At 46.2% G+C, this 21200-nt stretch overlaps 1 protein-coding gene across 1 annotated transcript in view; it reads left to right on the forward strand.

Annotated features, from left to right (window-relative positions):
• Positions 1-20427, forward strand: part of LOC135568456 (uncharacterized) — a 43562-nt gene extending 23135 nt beyond the window's left edge. The window contains exons 2-5 of the mRNA XM_065015240.1: positions 8272-8438; positions 19581-19597; positions 19845-20065; positions 20241-20427. Of these exons, the coding sequence (XP_064871312.1) occupies positions 8272-8438; positions 19581-19597; positions 19845-20065; positions 20241-20427 (592 nt within the window). The remainder of the gene's footprint in view (positions 1-8271; positions 8439-19580; positions 19598-19844; positions 20066-20240) is intronic.
• The last annotated feature ends 773 nt before the right edge of the window (positions 20428-21200 follow it).

The following is a 21200-nucleotide window of genomic DNA, read 5'->3' on the forward strand; positions in this document are numbered from 1 at the left end:
TATGATTGTATCATCTGCATACATTTGAACTTCAGACCCAGTACAGACAGAAGGCAGATCATTAATGTACAGGCTGAACAGGAGGGGCCCCAGTATTGATCCTTGGGGCACGCCCACATCATAGCTTAGAGTGGGTGACAGCTCATTGCTCACTCTGACAGACTGAGTTCTGCCTTCAAGGTATGCTTTCATCCATCTCAAGGCATCAGGAGAAAAGTTGAACTTGGACAATTTTGTGATGAGAATCTCATGGTTAACAGTATCAAAAGCCTTCCTTAGGTCCAGAAACACAGCCCCAACAACACCCCCTTTGTACATCTTGGACTTCACATTTTCCAGAAGAAAGCAGTTGGCCGTTTCTGTGGAGGGTTTCGCTCTGAAGCCAAACTGCATGGAGTGTAATGTGAAGGGGCTGTTGTTGAGGTGGGCAAGTTGTTCTGCTACATACTTTTCAACAACCTTTGACACCACAGGTAGTATACTAATTGGCCCGTAGTTACTTACGTCAGCAGGGTCGCCTGATTTAAAGATGGCCGTTATTATGGCCGATTTCCATACCCTTGGAAACACCCCGGGACCAATAGATGTGATGGTGACCTTAGTAATGGGGCCAATGAGTGACTCTTTGTAGTTTTTAAGAAAGGTAGAGTCCAGCCCAAACACATAATTGGCTTTAGAGTTATTTAGTGAGCTTATCACCTTTGACTCAGAAACTTCTCTTATGATGAAGACAGGTTGAGCATCATTTACTAGCACTGAGCCCAAGAAACCATTGGAGGGGTTCTGTGTCAGTACCTTGACAGAGTCAATAAAGTAGGAATTGAAGGCTATTGCTATTTCGACTGCATCCTGTGTTAGATTGTTATTCACCATGATTTCTAGTCTTTTTGCAGTGTTACTATGGTCTTTCCCTGTTAACCTTTTTAGATTCTCCCAGAACAGTTTAGAATTTCCCTTTGCTTCACCAATTATGTTAATAAAAAAGTTTGCCTTGGCCTGTCTGATTTCTTTCATCACCTTATTTCTCAACATGGTAAACCTACGTCTGTCATGCTCTAATTTGGATCTTAGGGCTATTTTTAGAGCATAATCTCGTTCTTTCATCAATTTCCTGATTTCTACATTTAGCCAAGGAAGAGTGCTCTTTTGGCCAGGTTTGGATATGATTTTCTTTAGGAAGCCATTTATTGTAGTCTGGATTGTGGATAGAAAAACTTGACTATCAGCTTCCACGTCTGTATAGGACAAGAGATCATTCCAGTTAATTCTCTTAATTGCGTTTTCAAAATAGCTTAATTCACTCTTAGGTATTCTTAGTTGATCTGGCTTTCTAACAGTAGAGATGTTAAACCTGCTCTTAGACAGCTTTCTGGCTATAAGTGTCAGATTATGATCAGATAGCCCAGTAACCATATTGAATGATTTAGTCACTCTCTCTGGTTTATTACTGAACACCAAATCAATCTGTGTTTTAGAGTAACAAGTCACCTTGGTTGGCCCTTTAACTAGCTGTGTAAGGTCAAAGGTAGTAGTGATCCGTTTGAGGGTTTTCCTACAAACCTTGTCTTCATAATTAATGTAAAAATTTCCCATTAAGATTATCTCTTTCTCAAAGTCACATTCCCTAAGCATGTTATTAAACTGATCAAAAAACACACTTTTGGTGGAAGGTGGCCTATACATTCCAATAAGGGTAAAAGACATTTGGGGAGACCGTGTAACGTTCAGGCCAATACATTCTAGTTCATTATCACATGACCACTCAATTTGTTTACATCGGATATGTGCTTTAATGTAAATCATCACACCCCCTCCTCTTCCTTCAATCCTGTCTCTCAGGCACAATCAAAGCAGCATATGGAGAGTTTTTATGGAGCCATGTCTCTGAGAGGCAGAGGAAGTCAAGGTTGGAGTCTGTGAGTAGATGTTGAATTGGTCACTTTTTGAAATGACACTACGAATGTTCAAGTGCCCCCCTAGTAGTCCCTTGGGCTTAGCTCGTGGGTCCCAGATGACTCGAGAGTGATTGACACATTGAAAAAAGTAAAATTTTCAGTGTTTTCTGACAGCTGGGTTTAGGCCGTTTTGTTTAGTTTTGATTAGGGGCAGTTCGGTAGCGCAATTAACAATCCCTCCCGCCTGCACTGGATGCGGGGAACTAATTAAAACGGCTTGCGTACCAGAAGCAGAGTCAGGGATCATTTATAGTGACTTGGGTATGTTTGAAGAGTCTAAATCTATCCTGGAGCCGGGTGAGTCGAGAGAAACCATGGTACCATAGCACTCACCCTCTTCCACAGCGGCGACGATCAGTGGACAAGGCCATCCACCGCTTTCCACTCGGGTGCATATCGCTGGATCGGTGATGTTGGGCCCAGGATTGAGTTGCACATCCCCGGAGAGCAGGAGGGTAGTGAACAGGTAGTTTAACAGTTTCCGATAAATGTTGGACTTGTGTTTGTTACGCCTAAGCGGTTCAGTGGTATAGGGAGCGAGATAGACTTGGCCATTATTCAGAACATTATGGTACGCTGTGTACGGTCTGCTTCCGTGGAACGGTGAACCAATGTGTTTGGTGTTGATATTCTCCGGCAGTAGATTTGTGTCATCCCAGCAAGGACGCACTGAGATTATCAGTAGAGTGCTGTAAGTACATAAATTGTTGTTGAAATTAATATCCAACTAGTCAGTGAAAACTGTGTGGAGTTAAGAACAAATTCTTATTTTTTAATGACAGCCTAGGATCAGTGGGTTAACTGCCTTGTTCAGGGGCAGAACAACAGATTTTTCTAGGGATGGTTTTACATTTTTTTGCAAAAAAAAAAAACTAACTTTACTCAGTACTTTGTTGAAGCACCTTTGGCAGCAATTACAGGATCAACTGTGTGGAGTTTGAAGTTTGTGACAGCAAATATGTGATCTTATTACAGTAATAGAGTGCCTTCGGAAAGTATTCAGACCCCTTGACTTTTTCCACATTTTGTTAGGATAAAGCCTTATTCTAAAATTGATTGAATCATTTTTCCCCCCTCATCAATTTGCACACAATACCCCATAATGACAAAGCAGAAACTGAAATATTACATTTACATGAGAAATCAGACCCTTTACTGCTTTGTTGAAACACCTTTTGCAGCGATTACAGCCTTGAGTCTTCTTGGGTATTACGCTACAAGTCTATCCAGAGGGGTCTATCCAGAGATGTTAGATCGGGTTCAAATCCAGGCTCTGGCTGGGCCACTCAAGGACATTCAGAGACTTGTGCCGAAGCCACTCCTGTGTTGTCTTGGCTGTGTGCTTTTCATTGTAATGTTGGAAGGTGAACCTTCGCCCCAGTCTGAGGTCCTGAGCGCTCTGGATCAGGTTACGGGGCGGCTGCCGGGGCGGCAGCGTAGCCTAGTGGTTAGAGCGTTGGACTAGTAACCGGAAGGTTGCGAGTTCAAACCCCCGAGCTGACAAGGTACAAATCTGTCGTTCTGCCCCTGAACAGGCAGTTAACCCACTGTTCCCAGGCCGTCATTGAAAATAAGAATGTGTTCTTAACTGACTTGCCTGGTTAAATAAAGGTAAAATTAAAAATTAAATTAAGGATCTCGCTGTACTTTGCTCCGTTCATCTTTGCCTCGATCCTGACTAGTCTCCCAGTCCCTGCCACTGAAAAACATCCCCACAGCATGATGCTGTCACCACCATGCTTCACCGTAGGGATAGTGCCAGGATTCCTCCAGACGTGACACTTGGCATTCAGGCCAAGGAGTTCAATCTTGGTTTCATCAGACCAGAGAATCTTGTTTTTCATGGTCTGAGAGTCTTTAGGTGCCTTTGGGCAAACTCCATGCAGGCTGTCATGTGCCTTTTACTGAGGAGTGGCTTCCGTCTGGCCACTCTTCCACAAAGGCCTGATTGGTGGAGTGCTGCATAGATGGTTCTCCCATCTCCACAGAGGAATTCTAGATCTCTGTCAGAGTGACCATCGGGTTCTTTTTCAAATCCCTGACCAAGACCCTTCTCCCCTGATTTCTCAGTTTGGACGAGCGGCCAGCTCTAGGAAGAGTCTTGATGGTTCCAAACCTCTTCCATTTAAGAATTGATGGAGGCCACTGTGTTTTTGGGGACTTGCTGCAGGATGTTTTTGGTACCCTTCCCCAGATCTGTGCCTCGACACAATCCTGTTTCGGAGCTCTATGGACAATTCCTTCGACCTCATGGCTTGGTTTTTGCTCTAACATGCACTGTCAACTGTAGGTCCTTATATAGACAGGTGTGTGCCTTTACAAATCATGTCAAATGAATTGAATTTACCACAGATGGACTCCAATTAACTTGTAGAAACATTTCAAGGATGACTCAATTTCGAGTCTCATAGTAAAGGGTCTGAATACTTATGTAAAAAAGGTATTTCTGCTTGTAATTTTCAATACATTTGCAAACATTTCTAAAATCATTTTTTCGTTTTCTCATCATGGGGTATTGTGTGTAGATTGCTGAGGATTTCTAAATCCCATTTCTAAGTGACCCCAAACTTTTGAACGGTAGTGTATATTATTTAGTACATGTAAAGACAAGATTGAGAATAGTCTGATGGGGAAGAGTATTATCACTTGTGAATGATACCCAGTAGTCTAAGAAACAGCGCATCATTTCCCCCCTACTTTTTAAAATCAGAGTCACATGCTTCATGTAGCCTAGCCCATTGATAAGGTTTGTATCACAACCTTATCAATGGCCTAATAACTCTGGAACAGGGTTAGAGAGCCCATAGCCTACAGAGCCTGGTGAAACGTGTTCTTATAATCCCATTCATTGTGCAATTTCGTGTGAAAATAACATTTTGACTGGCCACTATTTAAAAGAGGATCCCAGCTTTCTCGTGCTGCTAGATTTATTTCTCAATTCTTAAAATGATACACATTCATCCTCTTTACAATCGGTGTAGCCTACCTGAGCTATTCTAGTTCAGTTCAGTCTACGGGTGACATATTTTTTTGTTGTGGGACATTCAAAATAAAAAATAAACACCAGATTAAATTGAGAATAGGAGGACCTGTTTCAAATAATCACTTTGTTACCCGTTCAACACAGAATGTGTGCATGTGTGCACTCCCTCGGAAATCGTTCAGGGAAAATGTACTTTCTGTTTTATTCAGCTATGATCAATTGTGTTCTTCTTACTTTACAATAATATAAAATAATGCCACAGGAATTATAAGCATGTCTTGCCTGCAAAATGTGCTAGTGTAGCCCACAGATATATTGTATAGCCAGATCAGGGCCTAACATATGAATATGCTATTCTGTTATTCTGAAATAGGCTTCATTTTCATCTTCATATCGTAATGTTTCTTTAGACCTGCCTAAAATAAATAATGGATTTATTGAGATGGTGTAGGATATATTACATTGATTTATTAGGTTTCTTAAAATGTAGATGTGCCTAATTAAACCTCTACAGGATCGGTGTCCCCCCTGTGGGACGGTTGAGCTAACGTAAGGCTAATGTGATTAGCATGAGGTTGTAAGTACAAAGACAATTTCCTAGGACATAGACATTTCTGATATGGGCAGAAAGCTTAAATTCTTGTTATTGTAACTACACTGTCCAATTTAAAGTAGCTATTACAGTGAAAGAATACCATGCTATTGTTTGGGGAGAGTGCACAGTTAAGAACTTGAAAATGTATCAATAAATCAATTAGGCACATTTGGACAGTCTTGAAACAACATTTTGAACAGAAATACAATGGTTCATTGACTCAGTCTAAAAAGTTTGCACATACACTATTGCCATCTAGTGGCCAACATCTAAATTGCGCCTTGATTCCTTAGTTATACAGTGGGGCAAAAGTATTTAGTCAGCCACCAATTGTGCAGTTCTCCCACTTAAAAAGATGAGAGAGGCCTGTAATTTTCATCATAGGTACACTTCAACTATGAGAGACAAAATGAGAAAAGAAAATCCAGAAAATCACATTGTAGGATTTTTAATGAATTTATTTGCAAATTATGGTGGAAAATAAGTATTTGGTCACCTACAAACAAGCAAGATTTCTGGCTCTCACAGACCTGTAACTTCTTCCTCTGTCCTCCACTCGTTACCTGTATTAATGGCACCTGTTTGAACTTGTTATCAGTATAAAAGACACCTGTCCACAAACAGTCACACTCCAAACTCCACTATGGCCAAGACTAAAGAGCTGTCAAAGGACACCAGAAACAAAATTGTAGACCTGCACCAGTCTGGGAAGACTGAATCTGCAATAGGTAAGCAGCTTGGGTTGAAGAAATCAACTGTGGGAGCAATTTTTAGGAAATGGAAGACATACAAGACCACTGATAATCTCCCTCGATCTGGGGCTCCACGCAAGATCTCACCCAAAGGGGTCAAAATGAGCACAAGAACGGTGAGCAAAAATCGCAGAACCACACGGAGGGATCTAGTGAATGACCTGCAGAGAGGTGGGACCAAAGTAACAAAGCCTACCATCAGTAACACACTACGCCGCCAGGGACTCAAATCCTGCAGTGCCAGACGTGTGCCCCTGCTTAAGCCAGTACATGTCCAGGCCCGTCTTAGGTTGCTAGAGAGCATTTGGATGATCCAGAAGAAGATTGGGAGAATGCCATATGGTCAGATGAAACCAAAATATAACTTTTTGGTAAATACTCAACTCGTCGTGTTTGGAGGACAAAGAATGCTGAGTTGCGTCCAAAGAAAACCATACCTACTGTGAAGCATGGGGGTGGAAACATCATGCTTTGGGGCTGTTTTTCTGCAAAGGGACCAGGACGACTGATCAGTGTAAAGGAAAGAATGAATGGGGCCATGTATCATGAGATTTTGAGTGAAAACCTCCTTCCATCAGCAAGGGCATTGAAGATGAAATGTGGCTGGGTCTTTCAGCATGACAATGATCCCAAGGCAACGAAGGAGTGGCATCGTAAGAAGCATTTCAAGGTCCTGGAGTGGCCTAGCCAGTCTCCAGATCTCAACCCCATAGAAAATCTTTGGAGGGAGTTGAAAGTCCATGTTGCCCAGCAACAGCCCCAAAACATCACTGCTCTAGAGGAGATCTGCATGGAGTAATGGGCCAAAATACCAGCAACAGTGTGTGAAAACCTTGTGAAGACTTACAGAAAACGTTTGACCTCTGTCATTGCCAACAAAGGGTATATAACAAAGTATTGAGATACTTTTGTTATTGACCAAATACTTATTTTCCACCATAGTTTGCAAATATATTCATTAAAAATCCTACAATGTCATTTTCTTGATTTTTTTCCCCTCATTTTGTCTGTCATAGTTGAAGTGTACCTATGATGAAAATTACAGGCCTCTCTCATCTTTTTAAGTGGTAAAACTTGCACAATTGGTGGCTGACTAAATACTTTTTTGCCCCACTGTATATTGGCCTTTGTCTTGCATTTCAAAGATGAAAAAAATATTAACGTTTTTTTCTTTGTATTATCTTTTACCAGATGTAATGTGTTATATTCTCCTACATTAATTTCAATTTCCACAAACTTCAAAGTGTTTCCTTTCAAATGGTATCAAGAATATGCATATCCTTACTTCAGGTCCTGAGCTACAAGCAGTTAGATTTGGGTATGTTGTTTTAGGCGAAAATTGAAAAAGGGGTTTGATCCTTAAGATGTTCACACCTGACCTCTTGATTACGGCACTTTGAATTAGAAGTGTTCATTATACCATCCCCTAGCAACAGGTTGCACTGCATATTCATAGCACAGAATAATGTCAGTTCACATCTCTTAAAATAGCTTTGCGGATTACCCTTGTAGAAACGTCTAAGCTAAATTTGTCTTTACACAGGATACTTATGAATCAAATCAATCCATTTCTATTTGGCATGGATTTCTTTTGTTTTTTGGGTTGTTACGGCTGTTGAAACAAATTTAAATAATGAGAGTTATCTTGAAACCACAGAATTTAGAACACATTTTGTTAACGTGGTATTTTCTGAATATTCAGTTGAATAATAATTTTAAATTCAGCAGGCTCACAATACTCCACCTTAGACAAACTGCTGAATGTCCAAACAAGGTACACTCTTTTTGTAGGACATTATGCAATCAGTGTTTCCAACATGCTTTTCTAGGCACAGTACGATGTAAAATAGAGGCAGAAAAATGGGTAGGGGGTATCCACTCCACCTAAACAATGCCAAGGAAAACACTAATCGCCAATGAGTGTTTTACATGTCCTTACAATGACATATGAATCCCATTTATTTACCTCCTCCTCTGTCCCCCCAGGTCCAAAGACCTGATCAAGGAGGCCATCTTGGACAATGACTTCATGAAGAACCTGGAGCTGTCTCAGATCCAGGAGATCGTGGACTGCATGTACCCTGTGGAGTATGGCAAAGACAGCTGCATCATCAAGGAGGGCGATGTGGGCTCACTGGTCTACGTCATGGAAGGTACATACAGTATCTTTACTCACTCCCTGCATCACACACTGAGATTTGTACTTCTGGCATTGGGGTTTTGTGAGGTTGTGTGAGGCTCTAAAATGTTCTTGTTGTTGTTGTTGTTTGAAACAGGATTCGATAACCACGAGTGGGAATAACCATTACAGTTACAGTGCTTTGCAAAAGTGTTCATCCCCCTTGGCGTTTTCCCTATTTTGTTGCATTGGAACCTGTAGTTTAAATTGATTTTTATTTATTTAATTTAATGTAATGGACATACACAAAATAGTTTGAATTGGTGAAGTGAAATGAAAAAAAATATTTTCAAAAGATTCTAAAATATAAACAATGTAAAAGTGGTGCGTGTGTATGTACTCACCCCGTTTGCTATAAAGCCCCTAAATAAGATCTGGTGCAACCAATTACCTTCAGAAGTCACATAATTAGTTAAATAAAGTCCACCTGTGTGCACTCTAAGTGTCACATGATCTCAGTATATATACACCTGTTCTGAAAGGCCCCAGAGTCTGCAACACCACTAAGCAAGGGGCACCACCAAGCAAGCAGCACCATGAAGTCCAAGGAGCTCTCTAAACAGGCCAGGGACAAAGTTGTGGAGAAGTACAGATTAGGGTTGGGTTATAAAAAAATATCAGAAACTTTGAACATCCCACGGAGTCTGTGGGGATGTTTTCAGCGGCAGAGACTGGGAAACTAGTTAGGATTGAGAGAAAGATGAACGGAGCAATGTACAGAGAGATTCTTGATGAAAACCTGCTCCAGAGCGCTCAGGACCTCAGACAGGGGCGGAGGTTCACCTTCCAACAGGTCATCAACCCCAAGCACACAGTCAAGACAACGCAGGAGTGGCTTCGGGACCAGTCTCTGAATGTCCTTGAGCTCTAGAGGATCTGCAGAGAAGAATGTGAGAATCCACAAATACAGGTTTACCAAGCTTGTAGTCATACCCAAAAATATTTGAGACTGTAATCGCTGCCAAAAGGTGCTTCAACAAAGTACTGAATAATGTGGAAAAATTGAAGAGGTCTAAATTATTTCCAAATCCACTGTACACAGGTAACTGACAAAATAAAGGAAACAGTTGAGTAAACATGGGATACAAATTATATTGAAGGATGCTTCCACACAGGTGTGGTTCTTGAGTTAATTAAGCAATTAACATCCCATCATACTTTGGGTCATGTATAAAAAAATGCCCGGTTGCCCATTATTTTGGCTGACATGGCTAAAAGAAGAGATCTCATTGACTTTGAAAGAGGGGCCTCAAAGGAGCATAGGGGGTTTACAGTGTGTGTGTGTGTGTGTGTATGTGTGTGGGTGTGTGTGTGTCTCCCAGTCACCAGATCTCAACCCAATTGAACACTCATGGGAGATTCTGGATTGTTTTCTACCACCATCAACAATCCACCAAATTATGGAATTTCTTGTGGAAGAAAGGTGTCACATCCCTCCAATAGAGTTCCAGACACTTGTAGACTTTATGCCAAGGTGCATTGAAGTTGTTCTGGCTGCCCAACACCCTATTAAGACAACTTTGTGTTGTTGTTTCCTTTATTTTGGACTGTATGTGTGTGTGATAGAGGTGGAATCCACTCAGGGCTAGTTTTCCTCAAGGTGATCTGTGTATAGATCAATCTGTTAGATTCTGTGCTATGATCTACCTCACCCCTCAGGTTTTATGTATTAGGGATTATATATATTTTTAATCCAGTAGTGGATCGCAATATTATTTTGGACAATATTATATAAATTATTAAATTAAAAAATGTGTTTGTGCTCTTCGCTTGTACTTGACATACATACACTTTTATTTCCGTGACTGATCAAAACTTGTTTTATCGCCTCCCGGGTGGTGCAATGGTCTCGGGCACTGTATCGCATTGTTAGCTGTGCCACCAGAGACTCTGGGTTCGAGCCCAGGCTCTGTCGCAGCTGGCCACGACCGGGAGGTCCATGGGGCGACGTGCAATTGGCCTAGTGTCGTCCGGGTTAGGGACATCCTTGTCTCATCGCGCACTGGCGACTCCTGTGGTGGGCCGGGCGCAGTGCACGCTAACCAGGTCGCCAGGTGCACGGTGTTTCCTCCAACACATTGGCGCGGCTGGCTTCCGGGTTGGATGCGCGCTGTGTTAATTAAGAAGCAGTGCGGCTTGGTTGGGTTGTGTTTCGGAGGACGCATGGTTTTCGACCTTCGTCTCTCCCGAGCCTGTACGGGAGTTGTAGCGATAAGATATTAGGGGGTAAAATTTTAAAATTGTTTTCTCATGTCTTTCTCTTGTCCCTCTGTAGCAGACATATAGTGAGCAATATGTTTGGAACATACTGTATAATCGCAATAAAATTGCAGTATCGAATCACAATACGTATAGAATCCCGATAAATCGTGATTTATTTCTACTATTTATTTATCGTAAGTGGAGATTTTCTATTTTTTTTGTCTGTCCATCTCCTCATTTGAATTCCATCACTGTCACTTGCCCACTCAAGCATGACATTGGTGTCATCTGTTGTCCACCAGATGCATTTAGAGAGTTCCTCAATGAGCTTGACACCTTGATAAGCAAATTTCCTGATGATGACTCATCGAACTGGGCGACTTCAACTTCCCAACATCTGCCTTCGATTAATTTCTTTCTACCTCTTTTTCCCCCCTCTTTGCTTCTTTTGACCTCACCCGTGCTCAGTCCCCTTCCACTGTAAATGCAGGTAATATGCTTGTCCTCATCTTTACTAGAGGCTGTTCACCTACTAATCTCACTGCAACCTCCCTCCAGATCTCTGATCACTACTTTGTTTATTTTCCTGTCTCCCTCTTCTCCAACCCTTCCCACTCAGCCCCTACACAGATGGTCATGCATCTTTGCAATCTTTGCTTTCTCTCTCCTACTACTCTCCTCTTCTTTGCTATCATCTCTCCCTTCTGCTAAATCCTTCTCCCTCATGTCTCCTGATTCTGCCCCCTTGACACTACTCTCCTCCCTTTCCGCTACCTATGACTAGCACTGGCCCCTTTCCTTCTGGACGGCTTGGCCCTCCCCTCCTGCTCTGCGGCTGAGTGACTCATTGCGAGCCTACAGAACAGGGCTGCGTGCAGCTGAGTGGAAATGTATCCTTGCACTCCCTCCTCTCTACCTTATCTTCCTCTGTATCTGCTGCTAAAGCCACTTTCTATCTGTTACGGTTTTCTTCCGTCGAAAGAGAGTCGGACCAAAATGCAGCGTGGTTAGTTCGATACATCTTTAATGAAGAAAAAACACGAACAATACAAAAACAACAAACGGAATGTGAAAACCTATACAGCCTATCTGGTGAACACTAACACAGAGACAGGAACAATCACCCACGAAACACTCAAAGAATATGGCTGCCTAAATATGGTTCCCAATCAGAGACAACGATAATCACCTGCCTCTGATTAAGAACCGCCTCAGGCAACCATAGACTTTCCTAGACAACCCTACTCAGCCACAATCCCAATACCTACTAAAACCCCAATACAAAAACACACCACAAAATAAACCCATGTCACACCCTGGCCTGACCAAATAAATAAAGAAAACACAAAATACTAAGACCAAGGCGTGACAGAACCCCCCCAAGGTGCGGACTCCCGGCCGCACACCTAAACCCATAGGGGAGGGTCCGGGTGGGCGTCTGTCCACGGTGGCGGCTCCGGCTCGGGACGTGGACCCCACTCCAACCAAGTCTTAGTCCCCCTGTAACGCGTCCTATGATTGACGACCCTCGCCGCCGACCTTGGCCTAATAACCCTCACCAAGGACCCCACTGGTAGATCCTGGCTAGCTGGTGGTTCTGGCGGATCCTGGCTGACTGGCGGATCCTGGCTGACTGGCGGATCTGGAAGATCCTGGCTGACTGGCGGATCTGGAAGATCATGGCTGACTGGCGGATCCTGGCTGACTGGCAGATCCTGGCTGACTGGCGGATCTAGCTGCTCTGGCTGCTCCATGCAGACTGGCAGCTCTGGCTGCTCCATGCAGACTGGCAGCTCTGGCTGCTCCATGCAGACTGGCAGCTCTGGCTGCTCTATGCACACTGGCAGCTCCATGCAGACTGGCAGCTCTATGCAGACTGGCAGCTCTGTGCTGCTCCATGCAGACTGACAGTTCTGGCTGCTCCATGCAGACTGACAGCTCAGGCTGCTCCATGCAGGCTGCCAGCTCTGGCTGCGCTGAACAGGCAGGAGACTCCATCAGCGCTGTAGAGGAGGAAGGCTCTGGCAGCGCTGAACAGGCGGGAGACTCCGGCAGCACAGGAGAAGAGGAAGGCTCTGGCTGCGCTAAACAGGCGGGAGACTCCAGCAGCGCTGTAGAGGAGGAAGGCTCTGGCTGCGCTGAACAGGCGGGAGGCTCCGGCAGCACTGTAGAGGAGGAAGGCTCTGGCTGCGCTAAACAGGCGGGAGACTCCAGCAGCGCTGTAGAGGAGGAAGGCTCTGATAGCGCTAGACAGGCGAGGCGCACTGAAGGCCTGGTGCGTGGTGCTGGCACTGGTGGTACTGGGCCGAGGACACGCACAGGAAGCCTGGTGTCGGGGAGCTGCCACCGGAGGACTGGTGTGTGGAGGTGGCACTGGATAGACCGGACCGTGCAGGCGCACTGGAGCTCTTGAGCACCGAGCCTGCCCAACCTTACCTGGCTCGATGCCCACTCTAGCCCGGCCAATACGAAGAGCTGGTATGTACCGCACCGGGCTATGCACCCGCACTGGAGACACCGTGCGCTCCATAGCATAACACGGTGCCTGCCCGGTCTCTTTAGCCCCCCGGTAAGCACAGGAAGTTTGCGCAGGTCTCCTACCTGGCGTAGCCATACTCCCTGTGAGCCTCCCCCAATACATTTTTGGGGCTGACTCTCGCGCTTCCATCCGCGTCGCCGTGCTGCCTCTTCATACCAGCGCCTCTCCGCTTTCACCGCCTCCAGTTCTTCTTTGGGGTGTCGATATTCACCAGGCTGTGCCCAGGGTCCTTTTCCGTCCAATATCTCCTCCCAAGTCCAGAAGTCCTGTGATCGCTGCTCCTCACGATAAACAGGGGGAGTTGGCTCAGGTCTGAACCCTGACTCTGCCACACTCTCCCTGAGCCCCCCCCAATACATTTTTGGGGCTGACTTTCGGGCTTCCTTGCCAACCGTGTTCCCTCGTATCGTCGGCTCCTCTTTCCGGCTGCCTCTGCTCTCCTAAGTGCCTCCACCTGTTCCCATGTCCATTCCTCCTTTCGCTGCTTCTGCTGTTGCTGCCTGTCACCACGCTGCTTGGTCCTGGTGTGGTGGGTGATTCTCTTACGGTTTTCTTCCGTCGAATGAGAGTCGGACCAAAATGCAGCGTGGTTAGTTCGATACATCTTTAATGAAGAAAAAACACGAACAATACAAAAACAACAAACGGAATGTGAAAACCTATACAGCCTATCTTTTTTTTTTTTTTTTTTTTATAAAAATAGTTTATTATCTTCAATACCATTCATTCTTTACAACTCATAATTTACATACATACACAAATAATGGTATTTTAAATAAACAAATTAAACTAAAACATAAACCACAAACAAAACCTCAGGGGAGCATCTTCCCTCCCCGTTACCCTACAAAATACCTCTCCCTATCTCCCCGTCCCTAATCTATCCTCTTACAAATCTAAATGACACCCAGCCCTAAACCCCCCTTCCACCTCTCCCGAGCAGCATGCTGCCCCACTTCCTCTCCTCCCTCTTCATCCTCCCCCTCAAATCTCCTTCCACCCTCCTCACTATCCCTTCCACCCCCCAATCTTTCCCTGTCTTCACCATGTTCTGCCTTGCTTCCCACAGCCCCCGTTTAAAGAGACTCATGAGAAGCCAGAGCAGAAACCTGTCCCTATCCGTCCCTCTCGCTCTCCCTACACCCCTCTCTAACCTGGCCCACGTCAATACAAAATCCCCTTTACCAAACCTAACAACACCCGTGCCCTAGCCCATACTACTCCGGCAAAGGCACAGTCCCAAAGACATGGCGCACAGTCTCCTCCCCTGCCACAAGAGGATCTTAGACAGGTGGGGGATTGCACCAAATTATACCGGTACAAGATGGAACGTACCGGCAAACACTTATGAAGGCTCAACCAATTCAGGTCCTTGAGCCTGTTATCCAGACCCCGCGCCTGCACTCCCTCCCAGACCACTTCCGAGATGCCCACTACAGGCGCCGGACTCCCTGCCCTTCTGACCTCCTCGTACAGGTGCCTGTGATCTAAACCTACTCGGGCAACTTCAACCTCAGGGTGCGCACGCAGCCACTTGGCCGCATGACCAAAGTGCCACGGCAGCTGTTCCGCCCGAGGACCCGTGTTAGACCACACCATTATGCTTCTCGCCTGATACGAGAAAAACACCCGTAGGAGGTAACCGGACGGGTGTATCACTGGCTGAGCAAGCTCCGTTAACAAGAAGGAAACAAAAATTGAGTCCAGCTTGAGGGGAAATGTGGTACCCCTACCTCCCTCCCGATGGGACAGATCATGCGTGCCCTGGCGACCCACTCGCACCTGCCACTCCACATAAACTGAAACACAAGCCTCACTAGAGGCCTCCTCAGACAAGCCGGCAATGGGTAGATGTATGCCAAATACAAAAGAGACGGCAACACATCCACCTTTAGGACCAGGACTTTGCCCATAAAAGACAAATACCTAGCTTTCCACATTGCTAGCTTCCTCTGTACCACTGCGATACGCATGTTCCAGTTTAGCGTCGCTGAGCCGGAGGTCTCAAAATGGACCCCGAGAATCCTCAGGGCCCCCTCACAGAGAGATAACCCCCCAGGCACATCCGTTCTACCGCGCCATCTTCCGAAAAACTTGACTGAAGACTTTGCATGGTTCAGAACTGCTCCCGACGCTCGGGGTGAAATCCCCAAAGATGGCAAGGGACCTTGTCAGGCACGAGTCCTTGCACAACAGCAAGGAAGTGTCGTCGGCGTACTGCGTCATCTTAACACGCAGCCCACCACTTCCAGGGATCAGCAAACCTTCCACCCCTGTGTCTGCCCTAATGGCAGCCCCCAGAGGCTCCATGTACAGAACGAAGAGGAGAGCCGAGAGTGGGCACCCTGCCTGACCCCAGACGAGAGGTCAAAAACATCACCCAAGTGACTATTTACACTAACTCGGCACCCCGCTCCGACATATAATGTACGAATCCATCCTATAAACTTCTCCCCAAATCCTAATCGACCTAACACTCTGAATAAAAGGATCTATTCACGCGATCGAAGGCTTTCGCCTGATCTAGCGCTGCTACCATTAAAGGCAGACCTCTATCTTCAACCCAAGCGATGGAGTCCCTGATTAACTGTAGGTTCCATCGAATAGAGCGGCCCTCTACCCCGCACGTCTGATCCTCATGAACGACGTAGGGAAGGGCTGTCGCAACCGGTCTGCTAAAACCTTTGCAAGTAGCTTGTAATCTACACACAGCATGGTCAACGCCGCCAGTTGCCAAGGTCTGTTACTTCCCCCTTCTTATATAAAAGTGACAGCACACCAACAGCCATTGATCCCCCGGGACCCCCGTCTCAAGGATGGCCTTCAAGACTTCGAGGACCACTGGTCCAAGTATACCCCAAAACTTGAGATAAAACTCAGCCGGCAGCCCATCTATCCCAGGCACCTTCCCTTTTCCCATCCTCCTAAGAGCGCTCTCAACCTCTTCTAGTGAGATCTGGGCCTCCATCACTTCTCTAATGTCCTCCGGCAACCGCCTGGACAAGTGTTCTAAAAACACATTTCCTGCTCTACATCTATTTCCCTTTCCTTAAATAAACCTTGGAAATGATCAGTTGTCACCCTGACCATATCCTCTGGTTCTCTAACTATACTACCATTTTCTTCCCTAACACCATGCATTACCTTCCTACTCTGTCTTGCCTAACCAACTTAAAGAACATAGCAGAACAAGTCTCATTATGTTCTAGAAAGCCACTATGCGCTCGCTCAAGGAAAGCTCGAGCCTTCCGCTCCTGCAACTCCCTGAGCTGCGCCTTTAGGGTTGCGGATCTCTCCCAGTCAAACGACCCGCCGAGGTTGCCTGCCTCGTATTCGAGTTCAATTAACCTCTGGATACGATCCACCTCCCTCCTCTCCTCCCTTTTTTTCCTCTTGCAATACCCTATTATAAAAGCCCTAATCCTCACCTTAACTAATTCCCACCACTCTAACACCCCCTCGCACATGGACCGGAGGCCCTCAAGCCTCAAAAGAAACCATAAAACCCGTCAACAAAAGCCTGCTCCTCCAGCACATCCCGATCTAGCTTCCAGTACCCTCTACCAAAGAGGCAGACTGGCGACCCCACCTGCAGGAGCACCCGTCGTGATCCGAAAAGAAAACAGGCAACAGCCGCCCAGACAACTTACCCAAAGACCTGGGTACAAAAATATAGTCGAGCCTCCACTCAACCCCCTGGAGTTACACCATGTAGGACCGTCCATTTTCGGAGTAGTGTGCATACCACCATCTACCAGACCATGGCAAGCCATTAGCCTGGCAATGGCGCCCGCACTGCTATCCCCCTCTTCCTAAATCTGTATTAAAATCCCCCTATCACTAATTTCCTATTTGTGACACACAGGGGTCAGACAGTCCACCATCTCCCTTCTGTCTGCCACCACCTGTGGCCCATACACCACCACTAATCTAAATTTACAATCCCTTATCGTGACATCCACCCCTATAACCCTCCCCTGCATTACCACGAAAGAATCCTCCACTTTTACCTCCCTGTGCCCACACAAAATCCCTACCCCGATGAGTGCACCCCCAACACCCCAAACCGACTCCCTTGTTCCACTCCCTCTTAAACCTAATAACATCCCCTCCATCCCTCAGGTGAACCTCCTGTAAAAAACAAAAATCAAACCCCACACCCTCCAAATAACTAAAAACCGCCCTCCTCTTAACAAAATCCCTTAAACCCCTTACATTTAAACTAACAAAAGTAAAATTAGACTCCATGAAAAATAAATACATGTAATACACTCAAATTCTAAACCCAGACAGAAAAAAACATAAAACAGGAGACTCACCGATGCTCCCCCTGCTCCATATCTACCGGTGAGAACACCATCCGTAATCCCGACATCCCCCTCTTCCTCCATCACACCCTCCCAGGATGCAGGAATAGTGTTTGGCTCCGGAGTGCCCTGCACCCTGGGTCTACCCCCACAATCCTCCCCTCCCCAGTGTTGCAGCTGGTTTGGAAAAAAATTGGGGAGGCTGAGTCCCCAAACAAAAACTCCCACCTCCTCTTGTACCCAGTCCTGAGTCTTGTTATGTGTGTCCCCACCCAACAGAAGTTGAGGGCCTGGGGAAACCAGCAGCAACCCAGAGGTTTCTCCCGCCCCATCACTCTCTTGGCCATCCCTTCCCCCTCACTGTCGGCCAATCGCCCCCTCCTCTTCATACTCTTCTTTGGTGATGGCGGCAGTGAAGAGATACCACCCTCCCCCTGCCAGCTCCTCCACCATACCCCTCATCTCTTCCACCATGGCACTTTCCCCCAGTCCACTTCTCTTCCACCGTCTCCTTCTCCACCACTCCTCCCTCGCTTTCTTCTCTCTCATGCTCCTCCACTCGGTTGCCTTCTTCCGCCGCTTTTTCTGGTTCTCCTACTCCCGTGCCTTCCGTTTCCTTCTCTCTTCCATCCGCCGCTTCTGGCTCCTCCTCCTTCCTTGTGGCCTTCCCCTCTGGACCTGATCTCTGGTCATGAGGCGTGCTTCCTTCCCCTCCTCTTCTTCCCCATCCCCCGCTCCTGCTCCCCCCCAGCCGCAGACGCATATGACCTCTGACGGGCCGGGCACCCCCTCCACAGGTGTGCTGACGAGCCACACCCATGGCACGTCTTAGGCTTGTCACAATCCTCGCCTCGTGATCCTCAGATGCACAAAATCTGCATTTTCTTGCACTGCATGAGGCGAATATGTGACCATAGGCCATACAGCGTCTGCAAAATGGGGGCTGACGTGCATAATACAACGTCCCCCTGTCAGCCCCTAGGGAGAACATAGCAGGAGGATGGAGGTAGCCACCATGTCCCCTTGGGTCCTCTCTGAGGAGGGCCTGGAAGCCTCTCCTCCCATTCCCAAGGGAGTCTTTGAGGTGCCTTGCTGAGGAGACGTTATCCATGTATCTCCCCAGAAAAGCCCTCACCTCTTCGTCCTTAACGTAAGGGTTGTAAATGTTTACAGTTACAACCCTAAAGTTATTCTTCGCCAGGCTTGTTATTTCGTAGTGGCACATCGGCCTCTCACCTCCCACTGCTCTTGCCCTTCTCAGGATATCATCGTGTTTTTCCTCTGTATATAGTGCAACGTCGTATGCTCCCTCCAACGAGTTGCCTTGGAAACAAAACACGTCCTTCACCGTCAGCTTTAGAATCCCCATCAATATTATCCTTCCAAAGGATTCCCGTCCTAAAGGCTCAAACTCCTTTTCCTTCCAAGCAAACCGAATCGTGTTGGCCAGCCCAATCCCAGGGACCGACCGTGTTGATGTATTTAGCACCATCTCCGCAAGGAGAATGGCGCTCGTTTTCTTCTCTTCCAAAACAATTGAAAAGAAAAAACCAAGTGACTGAGCCTATCTGGTGAACACTACACAGAGACAGGAACAATCACCCACGAAACACTCAAAGAATATGGCTGCCTAAATATGGTTCCCAATCAGAGACAACGATAATCACCTGCCTCTGATTAAGAACCGCCTCAGGCAACCATAGACTTTCCTAGACAACCCTACTCAGCCACAATCCCAATACCTACTAAAACCCCAATACAAAAACACACCACAAAATAAACCCATGTCACACCCTGGCCTGACCAAATAAAGAAAGAAAACACAAAATACTAAGACCAAGGCGTGACACTATCACTCTAAATTTCAAGCTTCTGCCTCTACCCTTGGAAACTCTCCCTCCTTTATTCTCCACCTCCTTCCTCCGTCTCTGTGGACAACTTTGTCAACCACTTTGAAAATAAGGTTGATGTCATCCTACTCCTCATTCACTCAGCCTATTAAGTCCACTGGTCCCACTCACACAGAACTATACTTGCGCCTTCACCTCTTTCTCCCCTCTCTCTCCAGATGAAATCCTGCGACTAGTGAGATCCGACCGCTCGACAACCTGCCCGAATGACCCCCATCCCCTCTCCTGAACATATCTGTAGACCTTCTTCGATTCCGCACTTTCCTCATCAACTCAACCCTGACCCCTCTGACTTCAAAATGCCCAGAGTCGCTCCCCTCCTCAAGAAACCAACACCCCTCTGATGTCAAACACTTCTTTGTTTTCTTTCCAAAACTCTTGAGTGTGCTGTCTATGACCAACTCTCTCGCTATCTCTCTCAGAACAATCTTCTTGACCCTAACCAGTCAGGCTTCAAGACGGGTCACTCAACTGAGACTACGCTCCTCTGTGTCACGGAGGCTCTCTGCACTGCCAAAGCTGATTCTCTGGTTTTATTCTCCTATCCACCCTCTCAGGGCTTTGTGTCTCAGGATCTGCACACTCTTGGATTGTCATCTTACCTGGCAGACCGCTCCTACCAGGTGACCATGGGAGGATATATGTCTGCACTTTGTAATATCACTACTCGTGTTCCCCAGGGCTCGGTTTTAGGACCTCTCCTTTTTTCTCTATACACCAAGTCACTCAGCTCCGTCATATCCTCACATGGTGTCTCTTATCATTGCTATGCCGATGTCACTCAACTACTTTTCTCCTTCCCCCCTTCTGACACCCAGGTGGCGACACATCACTGTGTGCCTGGCAGATATCTCAGTTTGGATGTCGGCCCACCACCTCAAGCTCAACATCGGCAAGATGGAGCTGCACTTCATCCCGGAAAGGCCTGCCTGCTCCAAGACCTCTCCATCACGGTTGACAACTCCATGGTGTCCCTTTCCCAGAGTGCAAAGAACCTTTGTGTGACCCTGGATAACGCCCTGTTGCCCTTCTTCCGAAAACATCTGAAACCATACCTCTTTGAAGACTATTTTAAATAATCCCACAGTACACCTTCTGTCCTTACTTCCCCTCTAGGTCTCTTCCTTCACACAATCTGCTTTAGTGGTAAATGTTAGTAGTTTAACCCTGAGGTCAAGAGCCTTGATTTAAGTTGGAAAAAGTCCAGAGTCTGTGACCTTTAAAACGGGACTGTCGACAGGACTGCTGGCTGTGTCCTCCCAAAGCCTGTGACAGTCACCCAGCACCACAGTGCCAGCATCTTCTGGCCATTGTTTCTGATGTCATTGGTGTGACTCAATTTCATTGCTGTTTGTGATGAGCTGTTAGCCCCATGGTGGCCGCTCTTCTTCAGTGGGAGAGCTATCCACTATTACATTTACTGTTAAATTGACCTTTTTTAAATTCAATTGTTGCAGAACTTCTCAATTTCTCAAGTAATGACCTAAATGTACGGGTTTGACTTAATACTCTGCTCTAGTGTAGTCGACATGGAGCTGCTCTTGAACACTGATTACAGTTAAGGAAGGAGACTGACGCCCATGTTTATCAGGGGTCCTGATTGGGTGTTTAAAATCTGAACACTCTTGCAGGTCGATAATGGGGATAATTACTATCAAGTGTTTAATTCACTAAACTCCCATTTTGTTATAAAGCTGTAGTAATGATATTAAATCAGTCAGAATTATTTTCTGTTGGGTGCCTGTCTTGTACTGGATTCCCTGCTAAGTAGAGGCAGC

Source organism: Oncorhynchus nerka, unplaced genomic scaffold, assembly GCF_034236695.1.
Source record: "Oncorhynchus nerka isolate Pitt River unplaced genomic scaffold, Oner_Uvic_2.0 unplaced_scaffold_1578, whole genome shotgun sequence".
NCBI classification, from domain to species: Eukaryota; Metazoa; Chordata; class Actinopteri; order Salmoniformes; family Salmonidae; genus Oncorhynchus; species Oncorhynchus nerka.